This window comes from Oryctolagus cuniculus, chromosome 10 (assembly GCF_964237555.1).
Source record: "Oryctolagus cuniculus chromosome 10, mOryCun1.1, whole genome shotgun sequence".
In the NCBI taxonomy this organism is placed as follows: Eukaryota; Metazoa; Chordata; class Mammalia; order Lagomorpha; family Leporidae; genus Oryctolagus; species Oryctolagus cuniculus.
In genome coordinates this window covers 45291584-45318762 of record NC_091441.1, presented here as the reverse complement: position 1 = coordinate 45318762, position 27179 = coordinate 45291584, and the positions used below count along the sequence as shown (strand labels likewise).

Sequence of the window (27179 nt, the reverse complement as noted above, 5' to 3'; positions counted from 1 at the left end):
TTAAGAATACAGTATTACCACCATAGCATGGGAAGTCTTCTCTCTCAATCATATTTCACGCAATTAAATAATTGAACTCTAAACCAAAACTAAAATTGGGCAAAAATTTTAATTGTTAGAAATATCATTCAATGATAAACTAGTAGAATAAAAATTCATTATATGAAAATAGATGAAGGAAAATTAATTCCACTAGAATTTACATGAAGTTCTTCATGTAGACTCATATAGAGGAGAACTTTTAGGAAGTTTTCTCTTTGCAACTTTGATAAAGCAATGGTAATTTGGTTTAATTGGCAATGAGAATAGGACATGGCAGTTTCTGGCTAAATCTTCCTAAACAAATGCTATTTGCCTCTCCGGATGAAAAGTAACTGATGAATTTCTGGCAGGCGGTCACATTGCCAAGCTGATGAAAATGACACTGGGGCAACTTGACCTGGTTCTGAGATCTGGGTGATGATGGTGCTATTGACATAGGTGGTCAGAGGAAGGACTCAGTCAGCCAAAAGCAGATCGCCCGTGGTGCAGCAGTTAATCATCTCAATTGTCCAGACGCTGGATACGCTTTCCATTCGGGTTATGTTAAGTCTATTTTGTAATACACTGTGAGGTGGTTTATTTTAACTCTTAACTTGACTTAAAGTCAGGGAGTTCCCACATAAATTGCTGTGTTTATCAAACGTTGACAATAATCTCAACATCAACATATTGCTTAATTATAAACAGTCAAAATCAAGAAAGTTTAGAATTTTAAATGTAGCGATTGGATATAAACATTTTGGGATACCCTCATATAAAATAAAATTACTGACTTTAACTCAGCTCTAACAATACAATTAGACCACCCATTGTTTGATGGAAATGTCTCTAAGTAATCTGCAAATATTTCGTCAATATAAAGTGAATTCTCTTATACAGTGGTAGATATTATTAGTGATACATTGCTATCTGAAAAAAAAAAAAAGGGCCCAAGCTCTGGTTGCTGGTTCTTTCATTTCAGAACACATACAAAAATAAAATTCCAATACAACCCAAGGAATTGGGCTCTTCTTTGGAGGTAGGAGAACAAATGAGTTATTGTTCTGCTTATTTTTTAGTGCATTAATGTGACAGGAATCAGAAACACCACTGAATTATACTCCTGGTTGTATCAGACATTGAAAAGTAAAAGGATGCAGAATCAATGGATCTTGGAGAACTTAATAGCATTTGATTTTAACACTTTGAATAAAGTTCTCCAAACACAAACTGAACATTAAAAGAATGTTTATAAAGCAGCGTTGAACTGCAGGGGAGAAAAAGACTAGCAAACAGCTAGGGATCTGAAAAGAACTTCCTACAAAAGGGAAGGAGGTCGGGCAGCACAGCTACAGAGAAGAGAGGAGACACTGTGTCGGTCTCGTCTCATTCAATTCAATCTTCAGTCTCTGCTTTGTTCAGACTACATTTCTGTTTGGGAATAGAATCTGGAGAAGTCTGAAAATAAACTTGCCCCATGAGAGCAGATTTGAATCCTTGAATTTATAGAAGTATGTATACACTGTGTCCTCAAATGCTAGCTATGTACATACAACGATAAAAAAGGAAGTGATTTTTAAAGATAAAAAGAAAATAGCTGAGAGAACAAAACAGAACAAGATCACCAAACAACAACAAACACCACCACAGTACAACTCCAGGCTATAGAAAGCAAGCGCTGCTTTACAGAAATTAACCTCATAAATTTGTTAAGCTAGGATTCTCCCAATATTCTAATTGGCTGCTTGTGAGCAAAGGGATCAAATTGGAGTTCATATTGGAAATGAGACAAAAAATATATTAAATGGAACCAAATTTGGAAGAATGGTCTTTCAAAGGTGAGATGAAGGAATTGTACTCAAGTTGGATAACACCAAGTTGGGTCAACTAGAAAAATAAAAAGTGGGGCCAGCGCTGTGGCTTAGTGGGTTAAAGTCTCAGCCTGCAGTGCCGTCATCCCATGTGGGAACTGGTTCGAGTGTGGGATGCTCCACTTCCGATCCAGCTCTCTGCTATGGCCTGGGAAAGCAGCAGAAGATGGCCCACGTCCATGGGCCCCTGCACCCACCTGGGAGACCCGGAAGAAACTCCTGGCTCCTGGCTTTGGATTGGCACAGGTCCAGCAGTTGCGGCCATCTGGGGAGTGAGCCAGTGGATGGAAGATTCTCTCTTTCTCTCTCTGCCTCTCCTTCTCTCTCTGTGTAACTCTTCCTTTCAAATAAATAAATAAATCTTAATAAATAAATAGAAAGGGCTGGCCTTGTGGCATAACATGTAAACCATTATTTGTGATGGGTGCCGGTTCGAGTTCCAGCTGTCCCACATCTGATCCAGCTCCCAGAAGAAGCTTCTGGCTCCTGGCTTCGAATCAGCCCAACTCTGGCCATTGTGGCCATTTGGGGAGTGAGCCAGCAGGTGGAAGTTCTCTGTCTCTGTCTCCCTGCAAATCTTTCAAATCATTAAAATAAGTATTTTTTAAAAAGAAAAATATTTCTCGGGGAAAAATGGAATCTTTTTTAAGGAAATGTCGTAAGATGCACAAAACAAAAACTTAAAATCATGGAAAAATCAAATTAATGTCAGTGAACAAAATTTTATATATTTTTTGCAATACACAAAAATGAGGGGTAAGAATATAGTTAGGTTCTTAAGCAGTTATCATCTACTGAGAAACATTAGTATACAACTGTGTGTGGCTTAATGTATAATTATATCTATCATTTCATTATAGGAGACTATTTTATTTGTCTGAAGATCTCCACAAAATTTCTTGTAGAAATCCACCATCAAATCACTGAATTTGATCTGTCACTGTCATGAATTCATTTCAGGCAACATAGGATATGGACGTTGCCACTTCTGGAATTCAGGTCCCTTTCTAGCTCTGAAAATTCACTCTTGAAATTTTGGAGAGCATGATGAGGAGTTCTAAGATGGGAATGAAACATTGTTTGAGGCCTCCTTGCTAATTTAAAAACTACTTTTGGAATCTGCAATTATTTCTTAAAATAGAAATTTAAAATCTCTGTATTCAAACCAGATTTTAATTTGCCTAGTTTAAATTTGTTTCGAAACTACTATAAAAAGCTATAAGGGAATGCACTAAAAATTACCAAAAGGATACTTTTAACATACAGAAGTCTTAGCAGGATTAAGAGAGATGATTTGAGTTTATGAATTAAAATCTCATCAGAAGTCATTATATGCTGCTCAGTGAGAATGAAGGGCACGGGGCCAGGGTTTTGCCCTGATCAACAATACTTCTCCAAGTGTTTTAGTTAGTAACTGTCTTAAGACCTTCCATCATTTTCAATGAGTCAAAACTTAGTGGTTAAAACAAAATTATTTACAATGCACAGTATCAGAAGAGAAATGAAATATATGCAATATGGAACACTAACCTGGAAAGTCAAAGAAAGTCCATTATAAAAATTAATGGGTCTGGCACTATGGCATAATGGGCTAAGTCTCCGCTGTGGTGCCAGCATCCCATATGGGTATTTGTTCGTGTCCCGGCTGTTCCTCTTCTGAATCACCTCCCTGGTATGGCCTGGGAAAGCAGTAGAAGATTACCCAAGTGCTTGGGTCCCTGCATCTGCATGGGAGACCCCAAAGAAGCTCCTGGATCCTGCCTTCAGATTGGCTCAGCTCCAACTACTGGGGCCATTTGGGGAGTAAACCAGCAAATGGAATACCTTTCTCTCTGTCCCTCCCTCTCGCTGTCTGTAACTCTCTCTCTCAAACAAATAAAATCTTTAACAAAAAAATTAATATCCACTCCCCCTTTCCTTCCTTGTAAATATGCAATTTGCAAATTTAAATGAGAGGATATAAAAATTTCAAACATTTACAACATAAACAACTGTTTACTAGTATTGTTTCTTAGGTTATTTAGGTCATTAATGTCCATTATCTGTAACAAGTCTATGTAAACACATTTGCATTAGTCGAGTACTTACATAGAATTCTACTGAGGAGTAACATATATCATGGTATTGACTATTTGGTTCAATCTTCCTAACGTGTAGTTCAACTGAATAGGATCACTGTTACTTGACCTGTAAAATGACAGGCAGACTGTATTTTTTTTAAGATTTTATTTGAAAGACAGAGTTAGAGAGAGAGGTAGAGACAGAGGTCTTAACATCTGCTGGTTCACTCCCCAGATGGCTATAATGGCCAGGAGCTTCTTTTGGGTCTCCCAGGCAGGTGCAGGGGCCCAAGGACTTGGATCATCTTCTGCTTTCCCAGGCCATAGCAGAGAGCTGGATCGGAAGAGGATCAGCTGGGACTAGAACTGGCGCCCATATGGGATACTAGCACTTCAGGCCAGGGCTTTAACCCACTGTGCCACAGCGCTGGCCCCCAGACTTCATGTTTTACAAGGATCATTTCAGAACTGCAGTTCTGCACACTGCTTTGAATTATACGAATAACGAGATCCAATGCAACGGATATAAAATAGAAAAGGTTTTACTTTAAAATGTTGTTCTTTCAAAGTTCCTAAAATTGGACCTACATACATTTTAAATATTGGAAAAACTGAACTCTTCATGGCTGTCATTAATTTCCCCATAAATGAAACACCCATTCAGCTTACTAGGACAAGGACATATAAAGTGAAGACATTCCCTCTGGGGCCACCACTCCAAGTAATTTTCAAGACCTGTCCTGTTTTTTTTTTTTTTTCTTAAATCTTTACTCATTTATTTTGAAAGTGTTACAGAGAAAGAGAAAGACACATACACATACACACACACACACACACACACAGAGAGAGAGAGAGAGAGAGAGAGAGAGAATCTTCCATCTGCTCGTTTACTCCCCAGATGGCCGCAAAGACCAAGGCTGGGCCAGGCTGAAGCCAGGAGCTTCACTTGGGCCTCTCACATGGGTAGCAGAGGCCAAACACTTGGGCCATCTTCTGCTGCTTTCCCCAGGACATCAACAAGGAGATGGATCAGAAGTAGAGCAGCCAGAGGCCGGCGCCATGGCTCACTAGGCTAATCCTCCGCCTGCGGCGCCAGCACACCGGGTTCTAGTCCTGGTTGGGGCGCCAGTTCTGTCCTGGTTGCTCCTCTTCCAGTCCAGCTCTCTGCTATGGCCCAGGAGGGCAGTGGAGGATGGCCCAAGTGCTTGGGTCCCTGCACCCGCATGGGAGACCAGGAGGAAGCACCTGGCTCCTGGCTTTGGATCGGCACAGTGTGCCAGCCGTCGCGGCCATTTGGTGGGTGAACCAATGGAAGGAAGACCTTTCTCTCTGTCTCTCTATCTAACTCTGCCTGTCAAAGAAAAAAAAAAGAAAAAGAAAAAAAAAAAAGAAAAGAAAAGAAGAAGAAGTAGAGCAGCCAGGACACCAATCAACCACATGAGATGCTGCCGTTACAGGCAGCAGCTTTGCCTGCTACACCACAATGCTGCTCTACACCCTTCCCCACCCCTTAAAAGATTTATTCATTTATTGTGAGAGTGTTAGAGAGAAAGAGAGAGAGAGAGAACTGTCTATTTTTCCTAATATTTATGGGTTATCAATTCAATTAATGTATTAAATAATTAGAAATAATAATCTACAACATAGTAGTTTCCCATCAGCTAGCCAAGAACCAAGAAACATTAATAAAAACATCTGAGACTTTGGAACACTAAGTATCAATTCCTACATATAAGAATTACTTTATTAAACTGGGTAAGAAGTCTTCATTATTTGTGAAATGGAAAATTCAAAATAAATGAATAATATATTACAAATAAACCTATTATATATACACACATAAGATAAATAAAATATTTGCTGAATGAGAGACTACTACATTAATAAAATTTTCAATTTATTAAACCAACTGGCTTCAGCACCTGATGAACTTTTGGTCATTCTGTATTTTTTTAATCAACAAATAGAAAATGTACAGTGTGGCCTGTGACTGTCATGCTATTTCAAACAGATTGTTGATTTTGAAAAGGTAGCATATGAAGGGCAAGTACTAAAAACAAGGCATGCCTTTTTAATCCAACTCAAAAACTTCAATGAGCTCTAAAAGGACATTTGCTTGAGTCCAGGGAATGTGGAACACTGCATGAGAAATGCGAACATTCTTGGTAAACTGACATCATCATGACAACTTTGGCAGGGCTCCAAGTGTCTGAAGCAGAACCAAGTCTTGTTTATGAAGTGGGAGAAAGAAACTTAAGCTTTCTGATTTACACCTTGGCAGCAGGCAGAGATAGTAAACATAAAAAGAAAGGGAATACTTTTTATGTACAGTAACTGGCAAGTTTCAGTGAAGAAGTAAGAAGAGGGGGGAGAAAAGCTATTTGCAAAGTTAAAAACTGACTGCCTCCCCCCCTTTTCCAGAATGAGTCATTCAGAGTCTCCCTCCTCTCTAAATATATACACAGAGAGACATAAAAAAGCCTATTTATGAAAGTAATATAACCACTTTACAGCTTGGAAAGTAAGAAATAAAATTATCCATAACAGTTCAACCTTAGCAGAACTAGTACTAGAATTCACTGATTAGGATTTTGGGCTAATATTAGTAAATTTTTGCCTCCAAATAGAACCAAGGTCTTTTCATGTATTACACGTGGACCCAAACACATTAAATTAGGTATAGGGAATAGTAAACATTTCTATTCCAACTTGCAATATTTCTGATTATACATGTTATCTATCTGCTACTATCTAAAGCTAAAGAGAAGACAAGATACAGTCTTCCCTAGGAAATTAAAAAAAAAAGCCATTTAAATGTAGTTTTAAAATAGTTTTATATGCCAAGTGAACTCTTTTTGTAAGCTGTGAATCATTTTAAAGTTTGTACTTGCATGTTTTTCTATTGCTTAGCAAGTGACAAACTGAGTCTTCATTTCTACTTTAGGTGACAAAAAGATAATGTGATTATAAAAACGTGAAAGTTCCTGCCGTAGAAACAAACTAAGTGATGGCCCAATAGCTTCAAAATACACATGAAAACCCACTGGTCAAGGTTTTACATTTCTTTTTTTTTCTCTCTCTTTTTGACAGGCAGTGTTAGTGAGAGAGAGAGACAGAGAGAAAGGTCTTCCTTTTCCGTTGGCTCACCCCCCAATGGCCGCTTCGGCCTGTGCGCTGTGGCCGGCCCACTGCGCTGATCCGAAGCCAGGAGCCAGGTGCTTCTCCTGGTCTCCCATGCGGGTGCAGGGCCCAGGGAGTTGGGCCATCCTCCACTGCCCTCCTGGGCCACAGCAGAGAGCTGGACTGGAAGAGGAACAACCAGGACAGAATCCGGCGCCCCGACCGGGACTAGAACCCGGTGTGCCGGCGCCGCAGGCAGGGATTAGCCTAGTGAGCCACGGCGCAGGTCAAGGTTTTACATTTCTGTTCCGTGTTAAGTTTTATGGCATATCAGAAATGTAAAGCATGATGTTTTAGTAAAATTATAATTCATCATGTAAGTTCCTGCCTTTTGATACAGGTTTTTGAATAGTGTGCCCATTTTTAACTAGGAAGAGTGTAAACATTAATAGCATAAGTTGTGAAAAGTTGACTTGGAAATTTCTCTAGGAATCTGCACCTTAAATTAATTTTTTAGTTCTTTGGTAAAAATTCTGGTGCTTCTGTTTTATCAACTTCTGATTTTTTATGTTTGCTGTTTTATTTCCTTATGTCATCTTACAATGTTTAATCAGTGATGCTATCTTGATGGAACTAGGAAGTAATTTTCATTCAGTTGCATTAGACTTGAAAAGAACACCCATACACCACCATATGAAATGTGTCTGAATGCCTTAGTCACATATCCTTTATAATCCTAATTATACATTCACTTTCTTGGCCCTACAATGGTTTTTAAAGGTTATCTTTAGATTTATTACTCATTAGTATGACTCAAATTTATCAGTAGAGAAGGTTTTTATAGAGCTATTGATGTAAGCAAAAGAACAACAATTACAATTCTTGCCCCTAATGTAACTCAGATATAAATAATACATTGAAAAGGTTCATTTTCCATGAAAAACAGTAAAGTACACACTGAAGTGCCCACATGACACGGCTTTCACGCAGTTCCATCAAGTTCCTGAACTCACACTTTATGCAGTTGAGTTTAACTAAGGTGATTACTTGAAGGATGATCTTAAAACATTCAATGTCCTGGTAATCTGGTTAATACATGCTCACTGTAACATCCTGGAAAATGAAAATGTAAGTATCTCTGAAGCAACATTTTCTCTTTTTTAGGCCTTTTACTTGGAACAGAAAATATCACTAACAACAGCAAAAATACAAAAAACAAAGTTTGCTTGGCAAGGACTTGATACCACAGTTTAAATCTCACCAGCTACCCTACATTCAAACTCTTAGAACATTCTTTGAAATGATGGATTAAAATATTAGTTTCCATGCCATAAAAAAATGTCTGTGAAAAGGAATCTTTCCTTCAGTGGAGGTACACAGCTGTTGATATGTAGATTTATGGAATTAAATATATCTGAAATACATGCTTTTCTATACAAACACAGTATGTCTAAATTGCCCAAAGTTAAATCCAAGAATAATAAAAATTACAAGATTACTAAGTGATTTTAGAGCTACAGATTCTCAATGTCACAACAAACCAACACTCCCCTCAGACCCCCCACCCCCCACCTCCAACCCCACACAAAGGCTTTGTGAGCAGCTGCAGGAAACACCCTTATCAGAAAACAGGCTGTCACCCATTTACAAACGTGGGGCATTCCAAAAGTTCATGTATTAGTCAGTTCTTCAAAAACGTTCACATTTTCCCAGGGAAACAAGATTACCATCGGGGATTAAGTTGCCAGATCAACCCACAAAAACTGACCTAAAACATAATACTAAGACAGAACACTGGGAAAAATGCATCCTGTGGCCAATCCCACAGCGGTGCTACCATGCTGCCAGCAGTGAGTGCAGAATCCTGTCCCTCCCACTCTGAGCCCAGAATCACAACCAGTTGTTCACAACCAGTCCCAACTGGAAGCTCATGGGGTACCAGGGCCACAACAAAAGCTGAGGAGTGGCCTCTAGGAGGGCCAGTTCCAGGAGGATGACAGAGCCAGAGGTTTGGGGATGACAAGCTGAATAGGAACCTCAGGAAGCGGAAGAGAGGAGAGAGGTGAGATAGAGCAGAAGTGAAACAGAAAGAGAGATGGGGTAAGGGTAGAACAGAGGTGAACAGTTAACCCTCCTGACTCTGACTGACCTTCTCTTTTTCTAGGATCAGATTAAAAAGAATATTTGTGATTATGAACTAAGGCAAGAATCTTCATGCAAACACAGTTTGCAAGGTTGGCATGAAGGAGACAGAATTCCAGGCTGATGTTGGGGGTGTAGTAGAGGACACTCTATATTTGTAGCCTTCAAGGAGATCCCAACGACTTCCTTATGGAGCTGCTAACTGTATGTATATGGTATAAATTGAGAACATGAAGATACTTAATATATAAATAGCAGGGTGCCCAGCAATTGCGATGCCCATGTACTAGAGTACCTGGGTTTGAGTCCCAGCTCCACTTCCTGACTCCACTTTCCTGCTAATGCTCACTCTGGGAGGCAGCAGGTGATGGCTCAAGTACTTGGGTCTCTGCCACTCACTTGGGAGGCCTGGACTGAGTTCCCAGATCTTGGGTTTGGCTTATCCAGTCCTTGCTGTTGAAGGCATTCGGGGGAAGTGAACCAGCAGAGAGAAGTGCCTGTGCTCTTTCTCACAAATAAATAAATAGTAAATACCCAAACAAAAAGTCAATTTTTTATTAGTAAGAGACAAAGTCACCCTGTCCTTCAACTATTAAATTTCCATAAGATTGCTTGAGGAGTAAATTCTTAGAAAAGTCAAATGTTAATACAGAATAAAAGTGATTTTTCTATTTAGAATTAGCACATATACATACTGTACATTTTTTATCATTCTTAAAAGATTATTTATTTAAGCACTTTGGCCATCTTCCGTTGCCTTTCTCAGGCCATCCGCAGAGAGCTGGACTGGAAGTGGAACAGCTGTGACTCAAACTGGGGACCATATGGAATTCTGGCATCAACAGACAGCAGAGTTACCTCCTATGCCACAACTTTGGCCCCTTATCCATTTTTGTGACATTAATATTTTGTCCCCACAAGTACAAAAAAGTTCTAACTGTATAATAATGAAGATAGAAGTTTATTTTTTTCTACAAATACCTTTTTGCTTTGTTTTTAGTCTTTCTTTCTTTCTTTGTCTGAAGGACAGAGAAAGAGACCAACAGGCCCTTCATTGGGCCAGCCTGAATACAGAAGGCTGGAATCAATCTGGGTTTTCCATGTATGTGACAGGGACCCAGCCACTTGAACTATATCACTGGCTGCCTCCTAGGATGCATGTTAGCAGGAAGATGTACTTCCCATCTGGGAAGTAGAGCCCAGACTTGATCCCAGGCATTCTGATATGGGATGTGAGCATTCCAAGCAGCGACTTAACTGCTTCGCCAATGCCTACCCCTCAACAAACATCTTTTGAGGGTCTATTGAGGGCCACATATATTTTCAGTATATGAGACAGGGAGCTACTGAATCTCACAAGTTCTAAATGCTGCTTTTATTTCTTGGTGACGATATTTCCAAAAAGGAGGTATCTCAACAACTACCTGACCTTTGAGGAAACTATTTACATGATAGCTATTTTGTTAGTATATACTCAAACTTCTTTTTTAACTTTTATTTAATAAATGTAAATTTCCAAAGTACAGCTTTTGGATTACAGTGGCTCCTCCCCCCCATAACTTCCCTCCCACCCGGAACCCTCACATCTTCCACTCCCTCTCCCATTCCATTCACATCAAGATTAATTTTCAATTATCTTTATATAGAGATCAATTTAGTATATATTAAGTAAAGATTTCAACAGTTTGCACCCACACAGAACATAAAGTGTAAAATACTGTTTGTATAAAACTTTTAAGCCACACAAAAGGCTTAAAAGAATCAATGAGATTTTGATAAACCTGTGTACTGTTTAAGTATAACATATTGCATTTCTTCTTTGATTTAACTAGGCTCTTCTTTAACTAGACGGCCTTTTTTTAACTTTTGACTTCTTATTTACATTATGTAAATATACATTGAAAACGACATCAAATTTACCAATAGATGAGTCACAGAAGACCAAATCAGTTCAACTACCCTGAAATCATGCTGCTTTTGGCAAGTGGATTTCAGGTACCTCAGGAAGCAACTCTATGCTGTCACACTGGTGAGCAGGAACATTAGCAAATGTGATCTGGACCTTTATGATGTAGAATCAACAGGAAGCTGGGGAAAATTAACCAAGAAAGTAGTGATAGAAGGAAGGCCTAAGATTCACACAGTCAAGGAAACAAAGTTTGGTCCTTAGAAGGATTATTAAATCTTTTATGAATAAGTTGTTGAATATATATGCTTACAAATAAAAGATGTCCTGTTGGTCTATGTTAAACTAATTGATTCAGAAAGAAACCACAGACAACATATGGAAATCATCTTAATAATCTAAACTGACAAATTCATTAGTGTTGCAAGGTCACAATAAAAATGAAAGGACCATTTAGTACCAGAGATTGTGCCTTGTCTGCTCCATATTTACGGTCTGCATACCCTTCGTTGAAATTCCAAATTAATGATGAGAGTATTAATAAGAGCAAACAAAACTAGGGATGTCTTATGTGAAAGAGGTTTGCAGATTTTGTGTACACCACTAATAACTTAGTTTGAAAGTATGGAAAGAATTAAGATACATAGAGTTGCCAAGTCTAAGATAATTGTATTATGCAATACATTCTATTTCAATGCCCAGGAGAGTGCCTAATACCTGAAACATATATCAACAAACATTTGTTACATGATTGAACAAACATTAAAACAAATGTGCTAGAAGATCATTTAGAGAGAGCTGAGTCCAACTCCCTCAACTCACTGCCTTGGCTCAGAGAGGCTAAGTGAGGTCACAAAGCAGACTGGCAACTAGAAATCTAGCGCTCTGACCACTAGTCCAAGAGGTTTACAAATGTGTCGAGAAACCAGAAGTCATCAGCAAAATAAATGAAGAGATTGCCTGATAATATGTTTCCCATAGAGGTCACAGTGTTATAGAGATTCTGTTTCAGAAAATTTCACAAAATTATCTTTCTAGGCCATTCAAAGAATGAAAATTAGCAAATAGAAGAAAAAAATTTAAAGACAAAATAATCTCAGGATCATTATCAATACTAAAGAGTTCATGGCTAATTATGGTATTTTCTTCCATAAAACTAACCAGCAGTTTACACAGTTTTACAAATCCACATCTAATTCCTTTAAAAACAAACAAACAAGATGCCTGTGGTGAAGAACAAAATAATGGGTAAATAAATAAAATTTTCTTTTATGACAAGATTTTGTATCCTTGGAATACATTTTAAAAATGGCTGTTTTATCTGGATTTCTATGACAATCATAAATTTTACTTTAAGCAATGAAGAACAGAAAATCAAGTGTTCAAAATATTAGTTGTATACTCAATGTTTCAGTCGCTAACAGAGTAAAACAAAAATCAAAAAAGATAAAGGTTTTAGAAATTTCTTAATTCACTTTACTATTTTTAAATAATGACAATCAAAAATGACTGATTTCTTCCCACTATTTGTAAACACTGAGGAAGAAAGGATTTTTTTTTCCTACCACCTTAACATCCTCAAATCTGAGTTACTTTCACAGAAAGGAGAAAGAAGAGTGTGTTAAAAGTGAAAAATATTCTATAAAAGAAATGGAAGATGTTTAAGCAAATGGAAATTATCAAAATGTTGTGAGCCTACAAAACTGAATATTACTTAGGCCAACACAATAACTGAAAAATAAAGAACACTCAGTGTAGAAGCGGAAAATTCCAGACTCACTTATTTGAGAAAGCTTACTTTAGAAAATTAATATATCTACAAGTGCTCTCTGTTGCTATGAGCAACATTCTTACAACCACATTCTATTGCCTGAAGCAGGTCATAATTACCTTCTAAACAGAGCTCGCCATTCTAAAAAAGCGCATTTTCTTTCATTCAGGATTTCTAAGGAAACAGCTTTCATATTAGGCAACTAAACATCTGGATTCTTGGTTTGTTTTAAGGAAAAATGGGAAAAGCATGAATCACCAGAGAGCAGGTCAGGTTAGCAATTTTTTCCTATTTCAAAATAAGTTAGTCTACAAATCCTTTCCTTGAGAAAATGAGTAATTCAAAGTACACTGATAATTACATATTAGGGATTTCCGAATATGTCGTAAGGTCACTCTCACTCATCCCCCCTGTTTGTTTTTCTACACTCTTACATACATGTTCATAATTCCACAAACATATTTGGGAGGAAGAGGAGCGAAATTATTTAAGCTTTGCTGCTATATTTTATAGTTTTCCTATCACAATGACAAATAGATGTTAATTTTTGTGCCCCTGCTTGATTCTTGGAATACATTCATTATCAGTACATAAACAATGCTGCTGCTGCTGACTTCTCCCAGCACCACCATGCAGTGTGAGCACTCTCAAGACACCAAAATCTATACAGGTATTTTCTATGTTCTCCTGGCCTTCTCTAAAATATATGTATTTTTTAAAAGATTTATTTTTATTTATTTAACAAAGTTATAGAGAGATGTAGAGACAGAGAGAGAGAGGTCTTCCATCCACTGGTTTACTCCTCAAATGGTAGCAACGGCCAGAGCTGAGCCAATTTGAAGCCAGGAGCCAGGATCTTCTTCCAGGTCTCCCATGTGGTGCAGGGGCCCAAGGACTTGGGCCATCTTCTGCTGGTTTCCCAGGCGAATTAGCAGGGAGCTGAATTGGAAGTGGAGCAGCCAGGACTCGAATTGGCACCCATATAGAATGCTGGCACTGCAGGCCGAGGCTTTAACCTACTGTGCCATGGCACTGGCCCCCAATAATATTATCATGCCAGTCTTACAAGAAAGCCGCGACTCACTGGAATTAAGCCATTTGTCCCATGCCTGCAACACTGAGCAGAAGTAGTATCTCAACATGAGTTTATCTAGGTCAGAAGTCTTCAGAGAGGTATGAAAACTACCTCCTAAAGGAACCATCATTACCACAATATTTGAAGACCCAGGGCTTCTGGTTTTGCTGATTCTTTTGTTTTTTTCTTTTAGTTATTTTTGTAGAATAACAGTTTTGCTGTTTCAATATCCCAACGATGGCTTCCCACTATATAATTTTATTCAGTTTAATAATTCTTTATTTACTTGAGGGGTGGTAGCAGGAAGTATGGAGGGAGGAAGAAATGGAGGAATGAGAGAGAGAATCTCCCATCTACTGGTTTACTCCCAAAATGCTCACAATGACCAGGGCTAGACCAGGATGCAGCCAGGATCTGGGAACTCAAGCCAGGTCTGCCACATGGGTGGCAGGAACCCGACTACTTGAGCTATCATCACTGTCTTGCAGGGTCTGCATTAGCAGGAACCTGGAATCAGGAGCCGGATCCAGGAAGCAAACCCAGGCATCCGGATGTGGAATGTGGGTGTCTCAGCTACTAGGCTGAATGGCTGCCCCTGTGTACTTTTTAAATGAAAACCCGTAGTAGTGGTGTTGAGTCTGGCTTCTCCAGCCCCTCACTAGTCCTGCTCTACTCATTCCTTCCTTTCTAGAGGAGAGACACTGAACCCCTCTGGACCCCTTTCCTAGAAAGAGCTTATTGTTGCTTCATGTTCTTCACATCTTTTGTTCCCTGTGCCTGCAATACTCTTTCTCCTTATTCATACAGGCTTCAGCTTGCAAGGCCTCTCCTCAAAAAAGCTGAGTCCTGAACTCAAGATATACATTGGCCTCCCTTTTTCCACACTCTAAAAACACCTTGAACTTTTCCACTTACAGCCTTTATCTCAATGTGTAACTTTGTAACTGCATCTCTGATCCCTGGACTGTGAACTCCCCAGCCACAGAGACAGAAATTATCCTACTCAGCCTCTGTCTCTGGTGTCCAGCATTGTGATGGGCAGGCGACCCAAAGAAACTTAGCAGACTGAGAAAAAGGAAGGTCTCTGATTGCTTTACCAGCTTTACCTGGTATCCTAGGTTGTGCCTAAATCCATGTTCCCTGCACTTGAGCTGCCACACTTACACAACAGTTTTACACAAAATGTAAACAAGGAAGAAGATTCATCTCAAACATGTATTTCTTATGCTAAATACAGCTATCTCTTGAACACTGCCCATTTAAGTAATCATAATAAATAAATAAGATGAATTCTGGGGGCAGTGCAATGACCACTGGGACACTATTGTTGCTCCAGACATTTCTAAGTCTCCTCTTTGATAACCACCTTTAAAATCAATTCACTAACCAAAAAAGAAAACCCATCTCCTTGTTTCATGGCACTGTCGGCTCCCTATTCTTACCCCATGCCAGCCCTCGCCACTCGGCTTGAACGATATCCCTTTCTCAAGTGGAGGTCTTGGCCAGTCAGGCCTAGGAGCGTGAAGATTTGCAACAGAAAGATCCCTGGGGTTAGTTTGCTAATGGAGGAAGGAGAAGAGGAGACCCTCTTAATACACCACTTCAGTGTTCATCCCTAACTGGCTCGTATTGTCCTGCAAGACTCACAAACTACCCCTGCTCATTCAGGGAGTAAGAACCGCCTGCAGGGGGCACTGTTCACTACATGAAGCCAACCTTTGGGCTGTCACAAAGAGCCAGATTTCGGTCCTACTTGCTGGGGTGAAGGTGGCAACTATGGGTCACTTGGACCTAGACAATGTCTAAGTTTCCCGTCTCCCCCCAGAAGGCTGTGAGCTTCACTTTCCACTTCTCGCTCCTGGAGCACTGCTATTTCTCCTGTGAAAACCACTTCCATGCAGTATGTAGTTCAGAAGTAATAACAACCTTTTCCCATGCCAGATAGCTTCTTTAAACGGACACAGACTTAACCCACAAAAGAGATGGAACAAGTCTCTAGGGTGTTACGCACTCCATAACTTCTGAATTCCCTTGTGAGGGTTGTCAGTTACTCCAACCCTTGCGGCCATATCCGTGTTTGGGTGGTGAAAACAAGAGGCCACTAGAAGGTCAGGGTCAAAGGAAGCAGCAGCAACCTCACTGGGGCTGGAATCCAAACAATGTATTTATTAGAGGCAGGCTTGGCTCCATTATTTGCAGGGTTTAGAGCAAAATTACCATGTAAGGTCCCTTGTTTCTAAATTATTAAGAATTTCAAAACAGTGACAGCTGAGCATTAATCATGAACCAGGTCCTGCTGACCACACAGGATGCTTTTCTTGAGGAGCCAAGAGGAAGAATGGGCCAGTCATCCTCAGACTACCTAGCTGTGCAGTTTACATGAGGCGTCTTCCAAATGTTCATGGGATGTGGTGGAATGAGAAGGCCATGCCAAGATGGCCACTGGCAAGCAAGCATGAGTTACTCAGGATTGGCTTTGGAACCCACAAGGCAACGAAGCTTGCCTGGCAACAGGCTGTGATTGGTTAGGGCATACACCACCCCTTGACTGGATTGGCTGCCTTGGCTATATAAGCTGCTGTACCAACTGAAATAAACGAGTCTGCGGGCTGCTCACCTCTTGCCCGCTTTTACCTGGCTCCCAGTGTCTGTGTGGTGACTTCATGCCTCTTGCCCCCACCGTGCTCCTCCTCTCAGAATGAATCCACAGCAATATCTGGTGCCCAACATGACTGAGAGAGAGACAGCGTGTCCGACTCGGTGAGGTCCCCCCCTTGATTTCAGCAAGTAGGCCCCTCGGTGTTTTGTGTGCTATTCAGTTCTGTGAAGGTGAGCACAGAACCCCCTCCTATGCCCCTTTCCTTGTCCTTGTCCTTGGTCAAAGCAACCCCAGGTTAGGCACACACTGCCCAGAAACATAATGCCACTTCTTGGCTCCTCCTTTTACCTTTGGTTCGCCTGGCGAATTCACATAAGGGACTGATCATACCAGAATTCGGAACCAAGTCATCTTCCCTCACTCGAGAGAGGTGACAATCCGGAGACACCATGTGGACACACGGCCTTGACGAATCAAGGAAGTCCCCCACTACGCACAGGACATACTTAAGATCTGATACACCACTGTCTGTTCGCCTAATGTAGGAAACCCCCTGCATAATGCCATCAGCACCTGAAGTGCAAGGAATTTTTTTTTGTTATGGCAGCAGTGCTATGGGTATCTCTCCTTTGGCTAGAGTTGGTGTGGTGCGCCGCTCTTAAGTGCTCAAACATGGAAAAGATACCCCCCTCTCAGAAGCCAACACAGATTACCAAACAAAACGAATCTGTGAGTGATAAGAGCCTGTCATTCCAGGATGCTGCCTCACAGGCAACAGTGGATGATTTAGGGAGAGCTCTGACAGTGAAAATGACATGATAGCAGACAATGCAGCAATGCCTAGTCAGCCACCCCTCAAACATCCATGGGATGAACTTAGATGACATTGAGGCAATGACCCATGCAAGGTCATCCCATCCACACCCAGTGAGGATCCCCACATTTGTGCAGTCCCCGGGCACCCCAGGCTCTCAGGGCAGCCGCTAGACCCTATCCCACCAGCATGTTTGCTATTAATCTCGAAGTGGACGCAGAATTCAGGCCCTGGATTCCAATGCCCATAAAAAGGCTTATGCTAACCAAGGGCCTACGATATGCTTTTGTCTTTCCAGAAAATGTGGGACAGCCCATTTGGGTACCAGCCAGAAACATCAAGCCTGCAACTGACAGTCAACCAGAACCAGCTGAATAAGACTGAGAGTCCACCTTGTTACTGGACGTACCTGCTACCGATTGTCAAGCTGTTGCCCTATCATCCTGCCCTGAGGAATTGCCCACTGCCACATCCGCTTACTGTTTTTTACCCTACTAGCTCTGGTCAGTCATTCGAACAGCCCACAGCCTGCCTGCAGTCACGCCATTCCTGATTACCAGTTTCTCATTCCTACCCCCATCTGAGCAAGCACTCCTGTAGTCTCCTGTTTTGAGTGCTGGTTAGTCAACGATGGGTAAGATCCCCTGGGGGACAACCTAAGACAGGCACAGCTACGTACGGAGACCACATAGAAACGGGGTCAACAATGGTAAGGCCAGGAATCATGCCTCCTATTGCTCAAAAATAAATGAAAAGGGGGAAATGTGGTGGAATGAGAAGGCCATGCCAAGACGGCCACTGGCAAGTGAGCATCAGTTACTCAGGAATGGCTTTGGAACCCACAGGGCAACGGAGCCTGCCTGGCTCCTTTAGGTTAGGGCATACACCACCCCTTGACTGGATTGGCTGCTTCGGCTATATAAGCTGCTGTACCAACTGAAATAAATGAGTCTGCGGGCTGTTTGCCTCTGGCCTGCTTTCACCTGACTCCTGGTGTCTGTGTGGTGAATCCACGCCTCTTGCCCCCACTGTGCTCCTCCTCTCAGAACAAATCCACAGCAACAATGGGAAATGAGTATTATGAAAAGAGTACGCAGGGCCGGCACGATGGCACAGCAGGTAAAGCCACCGTCTGCAGCGCTGGCATCCCATATGGATGCTGATTCAAGTTCTGGCTGCTCCACTTCTGATCTAGCTCTCTGCTATGGCCTGGGAAAGCAGTAGAATATGGCCCAAGTGCTTGGGCCCCTACATGCATGTGGGAGACTGGGATGAAGCTCCTGGCTTCTGGCTTCAGCCTGACCAACCCAGTCATTGTAGTCTTTGGGGATCTGGAGATTGAACCAGCAGATAGAAAATCTTTCTCTCTCTCTGCCTTTCCTTCTCTGTAACTCTGCCTTTGAAATAAATGAATAAATATTTTGAAAAAGAAAGAAAAAAGTACATATGATCTCAAGTTTCTTTTTTTGCAAGAAAAAAAACCTCAGTACTGACTTGTTAAAACATATTGGAACAGGATTTAATTTGAAGCACCAAGAAGGATAAGACATGAATGTGAAAGAGCCCCTATCAGAACAACATGAATGGAAGTAATTTATCATGAATTTTGGGTAGAAGAATGGTCAAATTATTGTGATTTATGGAAGGTCTATGGAGACAATGCCCCAAAGAAAACAGCAATTTACAAATGGAAACCTCATTTTAGGAAGGGATGAGACAATGTTGAAGACATGGAGTCTGCAGTGGCAGGCCATCCATGTCAACTTGCCAGGGGAAAAATTCATCTTATTCACGCACTAATTGAAGAGGACTGATGATTAACAGCAGAAACAACAGCCAACACACAGACATCTCAAGTGATTCAGCTTACACAATTCTGATTGAAAAATAAAAGTGGAGCAAATTTTCTGCTCCATGGGTGCCAAAACCATTGCATCCAGATGAGCTGCAGACAAGAGAGAACTTTCAAAGGAAAATTTAAACAAATGGGATCAAAATCCTGAGCATGTGTTTGTTTGTTTGTTTGTTTTTAAGAATTGGAACAGGAGATGAAACATGGCTTTACCAGTAGATTCCTGAAGACGAAGCACAATCAAAGCAATGGCTACCAAGAGGTGGAAGTGGTCCAGTCAAAGCAAAAGCAGATCCATCAACAGTAAAGGTCACAGCAACATTCTGGGTTGCTCAAGGCATTTTGCTTATTGGTTTGCTGGAGGGCCAAAGAACAGTAACATCTGCTCATTAGGAGAGTGTTTTGAGAAACTTAGCTAAAGGTTTAGCAGAAAAATGCATGGGAAAGCCTCACCAGAAAGTCCTCTCCCATGACAATGCTCATTCTTGTCATCAAGCAAAGCCAATGTTTTGAGTTTCAATGGGAAATCATTAGGCACCCACCTTACACCCTGATTTGGCTCCTTTCATTTCTTTTTGTTTCTTAATGTTAAAAGTCTTTAAAGGGCACCAATATTTCTTCAGCTAATAATGTAAAAAATATTGCACTGACATGACTAGATTCCCAGAACTATCAGTTCTTTAGGGATGGATGAAATGGCTGGAATTATCACTTACAAAAGAGCCTTGAACTTGATGGAGCATTTGTTGAGAAATAAAAGTGTATAGTTATTATTATATTTAATTCTATTTTCCACAAACTTTCAGAGTCCCCTCATATTGTAACATTGCTATGCAGATTCAAAATAGTACATGATATGTGGCAGAAATCTTTGATTTCTGTTTTAAAATCAAACTAAAACCTGCCCATAGTTTTCAAAATCAGATGTGACTGAAAGGCTTATAATTAAAAAAAGAAAAACAGTTGCCCCTACTCCACACCTACCTACTCAATTCCTGCTCAACAAAGGTGTCTATTTTTAAACTCTGAGCAGTGTTTTCTGCTATCAGTCTCTAGTGTTTCTGAATGTGAATGACCCTTGTATATCATCTATCAATTTTCCCGTAGGAAGCTTATCACATTACCTACATGCACATGTTAAACTCTCCAGCCTTGATTCTCCCAGTTTGATTTTAGGACAGTTTGTGTTTATAATCAATATTCACTATTTATATCATACTGTTCACAGTGGAGTCAAATGGATTATATATCCTTGTGCAACATTTTTTTCCTTTGTATGAATAATTGCCATACTTTCAGAGTTTCTTTTTAAAGTAACTATCACTAATTCTTATTAACCCAAAGCAGAGAACTCCTCTTACTATGATTAAACACATCATATAATCTGATTTCTCTTTTTAAAAAAGTTACCTCCATTCATTCCATGTCTGGAACACCTATAACTTACATGCTGAGTCTTGTGGAGGCTTGCTTTCCTTTCTATGATGGTTTGAACAGGATTTGGCTCCCCAAACTCAAGCAGATGTTTTTAAACCCCAAAGTCTATGTTAATGCTTAATGGATTCATGACACTGGTTGATGGATTAAGGATAGAGACTTGATCTAATTATGGTGCCTGGGTGGTGGGCCTAGTAAGAGGTCTTTATGTCATCAAGAGATGGCTGGTAGAAGGTAGCTTTCACGAGGTGTTGGTTATGTAAACCCAGGGGGCTTCATGTCCCTGCTCCCTGGCGTGCAATGTGATACCCACTTCCTACCTTTGCCATCCTCAAATTCACCTAAACCACTGTTGGACTGTGAACCTCCAAAACTGTAAGCTGAAATAAACCTTCTTCCCTCTTAAGTAGCTAACTTAGATACTTTCCTATCTATAGTCCTCTTCTTTTGCAATTTTTTTCTAGACATATTCCTCATCATTAGCTATCTAACTATTCAGCTGAATTTATTTTTGCAGTAGGTTTAGGCTCTAAAAGAAGAGCTGGCTTGTTTTGAATGCTTCTTTAAAATTATCACATTTTAATTAAGTATCCTTTATTCTGATGTCTTTCAAATACTTAAGGAGCTTCTTTTCTGATTCCTGGATAGTACTTCTTCCAAGATGCTTCTTTTTCTGGTATAACACATACTCCTAACAGTCATGCTGTAGATATTCTTTACAACTGAGGTGCTCTTTGACTGCTGGTGCTCATTTATGAGGAAGGTACTAAAACCCAGGTTAGTCATTTTGGATGCATGGAAAGGACTTGACTAGTTAATTTCATTGTTGGGTAATCAGTTGGCAAATCACTGTTTATTAGGGAAACCCCAAATGTTGTGCCTATAAATCCTTATTTGGGGATTAATTTCTCCAGAAAAGAATCCTGACTTGAGAAGTTCTGCTTCAATAGCAAACAGCCCAGTGCCAAATGGAGAGGACTGGTGACTATCCAGGGTGTCCTGACTTCCACAGAACCATTGCTGGTACTGTCATTTTATCCCCACTCTGGCTCCATCCTCCTGGAGCTTTGACAGGTTATGAATCAAAACTCCATAACTTATTTACAGAGACTTGTTGGTATCTTTCATTCTATTATCTCATGTCCCCTCCTGTTTCTTTTTTTAAAATTTATTTGAAAGGCAGAGTCAGAGAGAGAGAAAGAGAGAGAGAAAGAGAGAGAGAGAAAGAGAGAATGAACTTCCATCCACTGGTTCACTCCCCAAATGCCCACAACAGCCAGGGCAAAGCCAGAAGCTCAATCTAGGTCTCTCAGGTGGGTGGGAGGGAGTCAACAACTTGAACCTTCATCTTCAGCCTCCAGGTGTCTACATTAGCAGGAAGTTGGAATGAGCAGCAGAGTTGGAACTAAAACTCATGCATTCCAAGCCGGATCTTGATTGCTAGGCCAAACACCCAACCTGGCTCCAGCTATTTTTAAGGTTAGTGCTAGTGAGGAAGGCAAATCTATTACAAAAATAAATGTATATACATATATAAAAACATCCAAAATTAAATAAAAACATTTTTTATGTTTTGCCGCGACAAAATAAAGAACTAAAACATTATTCGTGAACAACTGGATCTTATTAACTTTAATACAAATTTGTTACACATTTTGGTGCAAACTCTCTTTAAATTTTGACTTTAGATAGAAAATTAGTTTCAAAAAAAAATCACTTGGAAATTTGACATTCCTTCTCTCTCTCTACAAAACTAAGAGGAAATGAAACTAAGACATTCAGGGAGATATTTTACGTCAGAATTTTATAGTTTCCCAATGTCCTATGTAAGCTGATTGTTTTAGAAAAATCTAAACTGTTTCTATTTTCCAGTAGTTTATAAACATACTGTGTTTACCTCCTATAAAATCAACATCAAGAGGTTAAACGGATTAAGTAGAAAATGGAATGGAATGGAATGGGATCTACGGTCTTTAAAAACATTCACTTAATTGTTTTTTGAAGATACATGTGACAGGTTAATAATTAAAACACTGAGTAGGAAGCGAATCTTCACATCAGAGTCCATTTCTATTCCAAGTATAATCAGCTCTATGTACTACTTTAAAAATGACTATTTTCCAAGTAATGTCCCAAAAATAATAGCTTATACACCATTTCTGCCACCTTTAATCACTACTAGAAAGTACTACAGTTGTTCTGGCAAAGACAGACGACAGAAGAGCAGTGACCAGACACGGAACATCCTCTAGATTTCCATCCCAGAGCTATGTTCTTCAGTTTCCCTTCTTGTTCTGTTACCTCTCCATCAGTCATACTTCCTGTCCATTCCCATACATCTATCTTTAGTGCATTCAAACACACATCTTTCAGGAATACATAATTTCCTAGAAAAACACAATGCTTCATGTCTTTAGGAGCGACTTCTTTAGGCATTTTAGGGAGACAGTGATCGAATTCCTTTATTTCTAAACTAACTGTACTTTAAATTATGAATGATTATTTGAAATTATATTTTCTTTTGGTTGTTAAATAATATCAGCTGTCATATATAATCAGCTGTTAAATATAATATAGCTACTCAATACAATGAGAGTCCTTTAAAAAGTTTGTAGAAAATGGAATGAAAAGACAAGGTACATTTTGCACAAACCTCTTTAAGTAGCCTTGTAGACAACTGGGATGTCTGATTTTCTCATGATTTTTTCCTATATTGGTTTTAAAGGCAAATTACAGAAAGAGCAATTATTAAAAACATAAAAACCTCAATTATGAAATGACAGAAAGAGATAAATTATATAATTTAATCAGATGAGGGCTAAGCTAGTATTTAATGGGATAAAACCCTCATACTGTGCAAGACATCAGGGATAATCTAAACATCTATTTATACTCCCATCTGCCCTTCTAGTTTCAGTTTCAAAAGAGAAAAATTCGAGATATTTTAACTATCAAAACAAGAATGGAGACTGATGAGAAAATGAAAGACATTTATCAGCCATGTTTGCATTCTTAAAAGAGTAATATCCCACTAATTATATACTTACCCACAATGTATCTCTTTGTGAAAGTGGAAATCTGCATCTGTACTGAATCATTTTATGCTCACTGGCTAAGATTGCTATTCCAAGAAATCCTATGGTAAAAACATCAATTATATAATAATTTAATAGACATAACTTTTAATTTGGATTCATTTATCAAGTTGGCTTAAACTAGCATAAATCATAATTGTAAGTATTCACTTTTGTCAGTAAGTTACACAGGAGTTTTATTTTTGAGTCTAAACTGAGGGCCTGTCTAAACAAAACAGAAATATCCCTGAAAAATGGAATATAACATGGTTTTCCTAGAGATTACCACAAAAAGTATACCTATATATCTTACAGGGAAAAACATTCTGTCTCAAGGCAAGCAAATTTTTTTTTAAGATTTGTTTTATTTATTTGAAAGGGAGAGAGTTACAGAGGGAGACAGGAAAAGACAGAGGGGTCTTCCATCCACTGGTTCATTTCTCAAACGGCTGTAACAGCTGGGGCTGGGCCAGGCTGAAGCTAGGAGCCAGGAACTTCATCCAGGTCTCCCACGTGGGTGGCAGAGGTTCAAACACTTGGGCCATCTTCTGCTGCTTTCCCAGAGATTAGCAGGGAGCTGGATGGGAAGTGGAGTAGCTAGGACTCAAACCGGTGCCCACATGGGATACCAGTGCTGCAGGTGGCAGCTTCCCCTGCTATGCCACAGTGCTGGCCCCAGCAAACAAATCTTAATAAGAACACACTAATACACCTTTAAGCACCAGTCATTTTAAAGATATTAAAAGCAAATGCTCTACACCATTCACTGTAGTCCACAGCTTCACTCCTCTGCAAGCTCAAGGTTACTTTTTGGCCACTACCTTGCCACTATTTCTTTATACAATGAATATGCTTTCATAACTGTATAGTTAACTATCAGAATTATCAATGATTGTTATAAAGTTATTTATAGTATGTAAGGTAGAAATAGAATTTCTTCAGCATTTCTCTAATTCAGTAAGATTTTAGACTTGGCACAGAATCCCTTTTAATCCAAGCACTGAAGCCTAGATCTCTGTTTTCATCACTCACAAATCAGGTTTGACTAAATGATCTGAAAGTTTGGCAAATTTTCCAGTGCAAACGATAGAAGAGGGATCAGTTAATTCAAGTTCACTCTCCCCATTCCAGGAATGCTGAACATTCTAAACTTTGATAAAGATGAAGAATTATAGATCACTTAGTCGTCCACATCTTATTATAAGGGAGGGTCATTTTGAAGAGGCTCAAGGTGACTATCTTGGGACCTTTTGAAATACCAGAGGAGAAGCCCCGTGCCAGACCTAACTTTCTAAGGTTTACTTTGGCCAAGTTTACCTTTCTGGTACCATTAAAAGAATAATTTCAGGATATCACTTCCAAAAATATTTGCCATCCACCCCTCTGCCCCAATACCTCAACACATATAGCACACAACACAGAAACAAAAGGCATGATAGAAAAACAAAATCCCAAAGCAAGAACTGTGTTTACTAATTTTATTAAAGTCTGGTGTGCTAGTGTTAACAAAACACTTTATTTCTAGTGAATAATTTCAGTAAAAAATACAAATATGAAACTATCATCTGGCTTGTAGCACTGATGAACAAAAAATACTTCATAAATAGAAGATAAATGTTGAGAGCAGAAAAACGTGAAAAAAGCCTGCAGTAAGATGGAGGTAATGAGACCAAAGCTTTTGACATGAGAAAACACATGTGCTAGGCACATGGAAAAGTCCACCAACACATCAAACCTTTGACATGTATGACTTCAAGACTTCCCCAAACATTATTTTAAAAATATAATCAGAACAAAACTGATCTCCAGAGCATAAACTTAATGAAATCTCAGAAAAACTCAAACCCACAACTACCTAAAACCTGAGCCCTTAGCCATTTGAAGGAATATTTAAACATTGGAAAAGGAAAGTGAGACAGTATTATATTCACTACCAGCCTTCAGGAGGAACAATGATTCAGAATAATCTAAAATATGATCAGAACCTTTATGTACACAGAATTAATTTTATTTTTGGAGGAAACAATGGATATGTTCCAAATCGTCTTTAATTTTGATATTTTAGTCTGGCAATGATTTTTTTAGCTTACCTGACTAAAAAAAAGATGCCAACCCTAGCCTTTCACATCAAGAAATACTGTCATTCTACACCCACAGCTACTGAAACAACAGACACCAGCTTGACTTCAAATATTCTGCTCACTGTACAAACATGAAGATCTACCAATTCAAGACTTTAGGATCTAAATATCTCACACAAAGTAGCAAAACAATAAGACACTAGAGGTAAAGTTCTTTCTATGTTATGATGAGGAAGTTGAAACTGCAAAAGGAGAGGTAGTTAACAAAACATCGAGGATGGTGACAAGGTGTTTCTGAGTCTTTCCCACTCCCACTGGCCTGCCTCACCTCACCCATGTCATATTTCAGAATTTCTCCTTTTCACACTCAATTGCTCTTTGCTACCCCATCTGTCACCAGCGGCTCATCAAAAGGCCTTCCTCTGAGCTCTGAATCTTAACTCCTCAAAGACAGCACATTAGAATAATGCACAAAAAAGTGGGAGTGTTTTTGATGAAGAGTTGAACACTGGGAGGTAACACATTGGCTAAATGGAAGCTAGATGAGGAACTCTACTGTGAGGGAAGAATACATGGCGGTGGAGGTAGTCCTTTAAGTAGTTTTTAGTAAAACTGTGTAAGGTCAACATTTGACCCATTTAGTGATTTAGTACCATCTCTCCATTGTCTCTTTTTAAACTGTTGGTACCAGCAGTTTCAAAAGTATGATTTTATTTTATTGAAATATGTTGATACTGCTCCCTGCCTTTGACAAGTCTCTCCCCTGGCCCCACAGTGTCCACCTAACCTACCTCAGGTCCCAGCAGGCACATGATCCTCTGGCTCCTCCCAACTCTGCTTAGTCTAGGTAGTAGCCCTGTCTACATGGTCGTACAGCACCCTGTGCTCCCAGCTGGAGTACTACCCAATGTCTTGCATTGTTAACAGGTGGGCTTTATGATTTCCTTGTGTCCCAATGAGCTGGTACAGTGGTTGGCATGGAAGAGCCTTCAACAAATATCTGCCACATGAAGAAATTTTAAAATAAAGTTATGGCAAGGGTAACCCTTGAAAAAGGCACAAAAGAGATTTTACAGTGTATCTGCACATCTATATCTAGAAACTCTCTTGTTCACTAAGACTCTTTCATTCAAAAGCCTACACAGCTATTAGATGAGAAAGCTGTGATAATGCTCTTTTAATCATTTTCCCCAAGTTTTTTTTATAAGAAAATCTAATGACCACATCATAATATGCGATAAACTTCAGTTAAAATCATAAACTAAAACCTAGTTGACCACAGTCAACTGGCAGTGATACAAGAAAGAAGAGATTTAAATTATGTTTTGTGTCCAGCTAGCTGGGAGGTCCACATAC

At 39.6% G+C, this 27179-nt stretch overlaps 1 protein-coding gene across 7 annotated transcripts in view; it reads right to left on the bottom strand.

Annotated features, from left to right (window-relative positions):
* GAREM1 (GRB2 associated regulator of MAPK1 subtype 1) overlaps positions 1 to 27179 on the bottom strand; it is a 247930-nt gene that overhangs the window by 89346 nt on the left and 131405 nt on the right. For 2 of the 7 annotated variants that reach the window (XM_051852035.2, XM_070050343.1), the window contains exon 3: positions 23716 to 23804. The exons of 3 other annotated variants lie outside the window; for them this stretch is intronic. In XM_051852035.2, the coding sequence (XP_051707995.1) occupies positions 23716 to 23752 (37 nt within the window). In that variant the 5' untranslated portion in view covers positions 23753 to 23804. Of the gene's footprint in view, positions 1 to 3422; positions 3572 to 23321; positions 23343 to 23715; positions 23805 to 27179 lie in introns of those variants that run through there. 2 more of the 7 variants (XM_051852036.2, XM_051852037.2) reach the window with 2 other exon arrangements.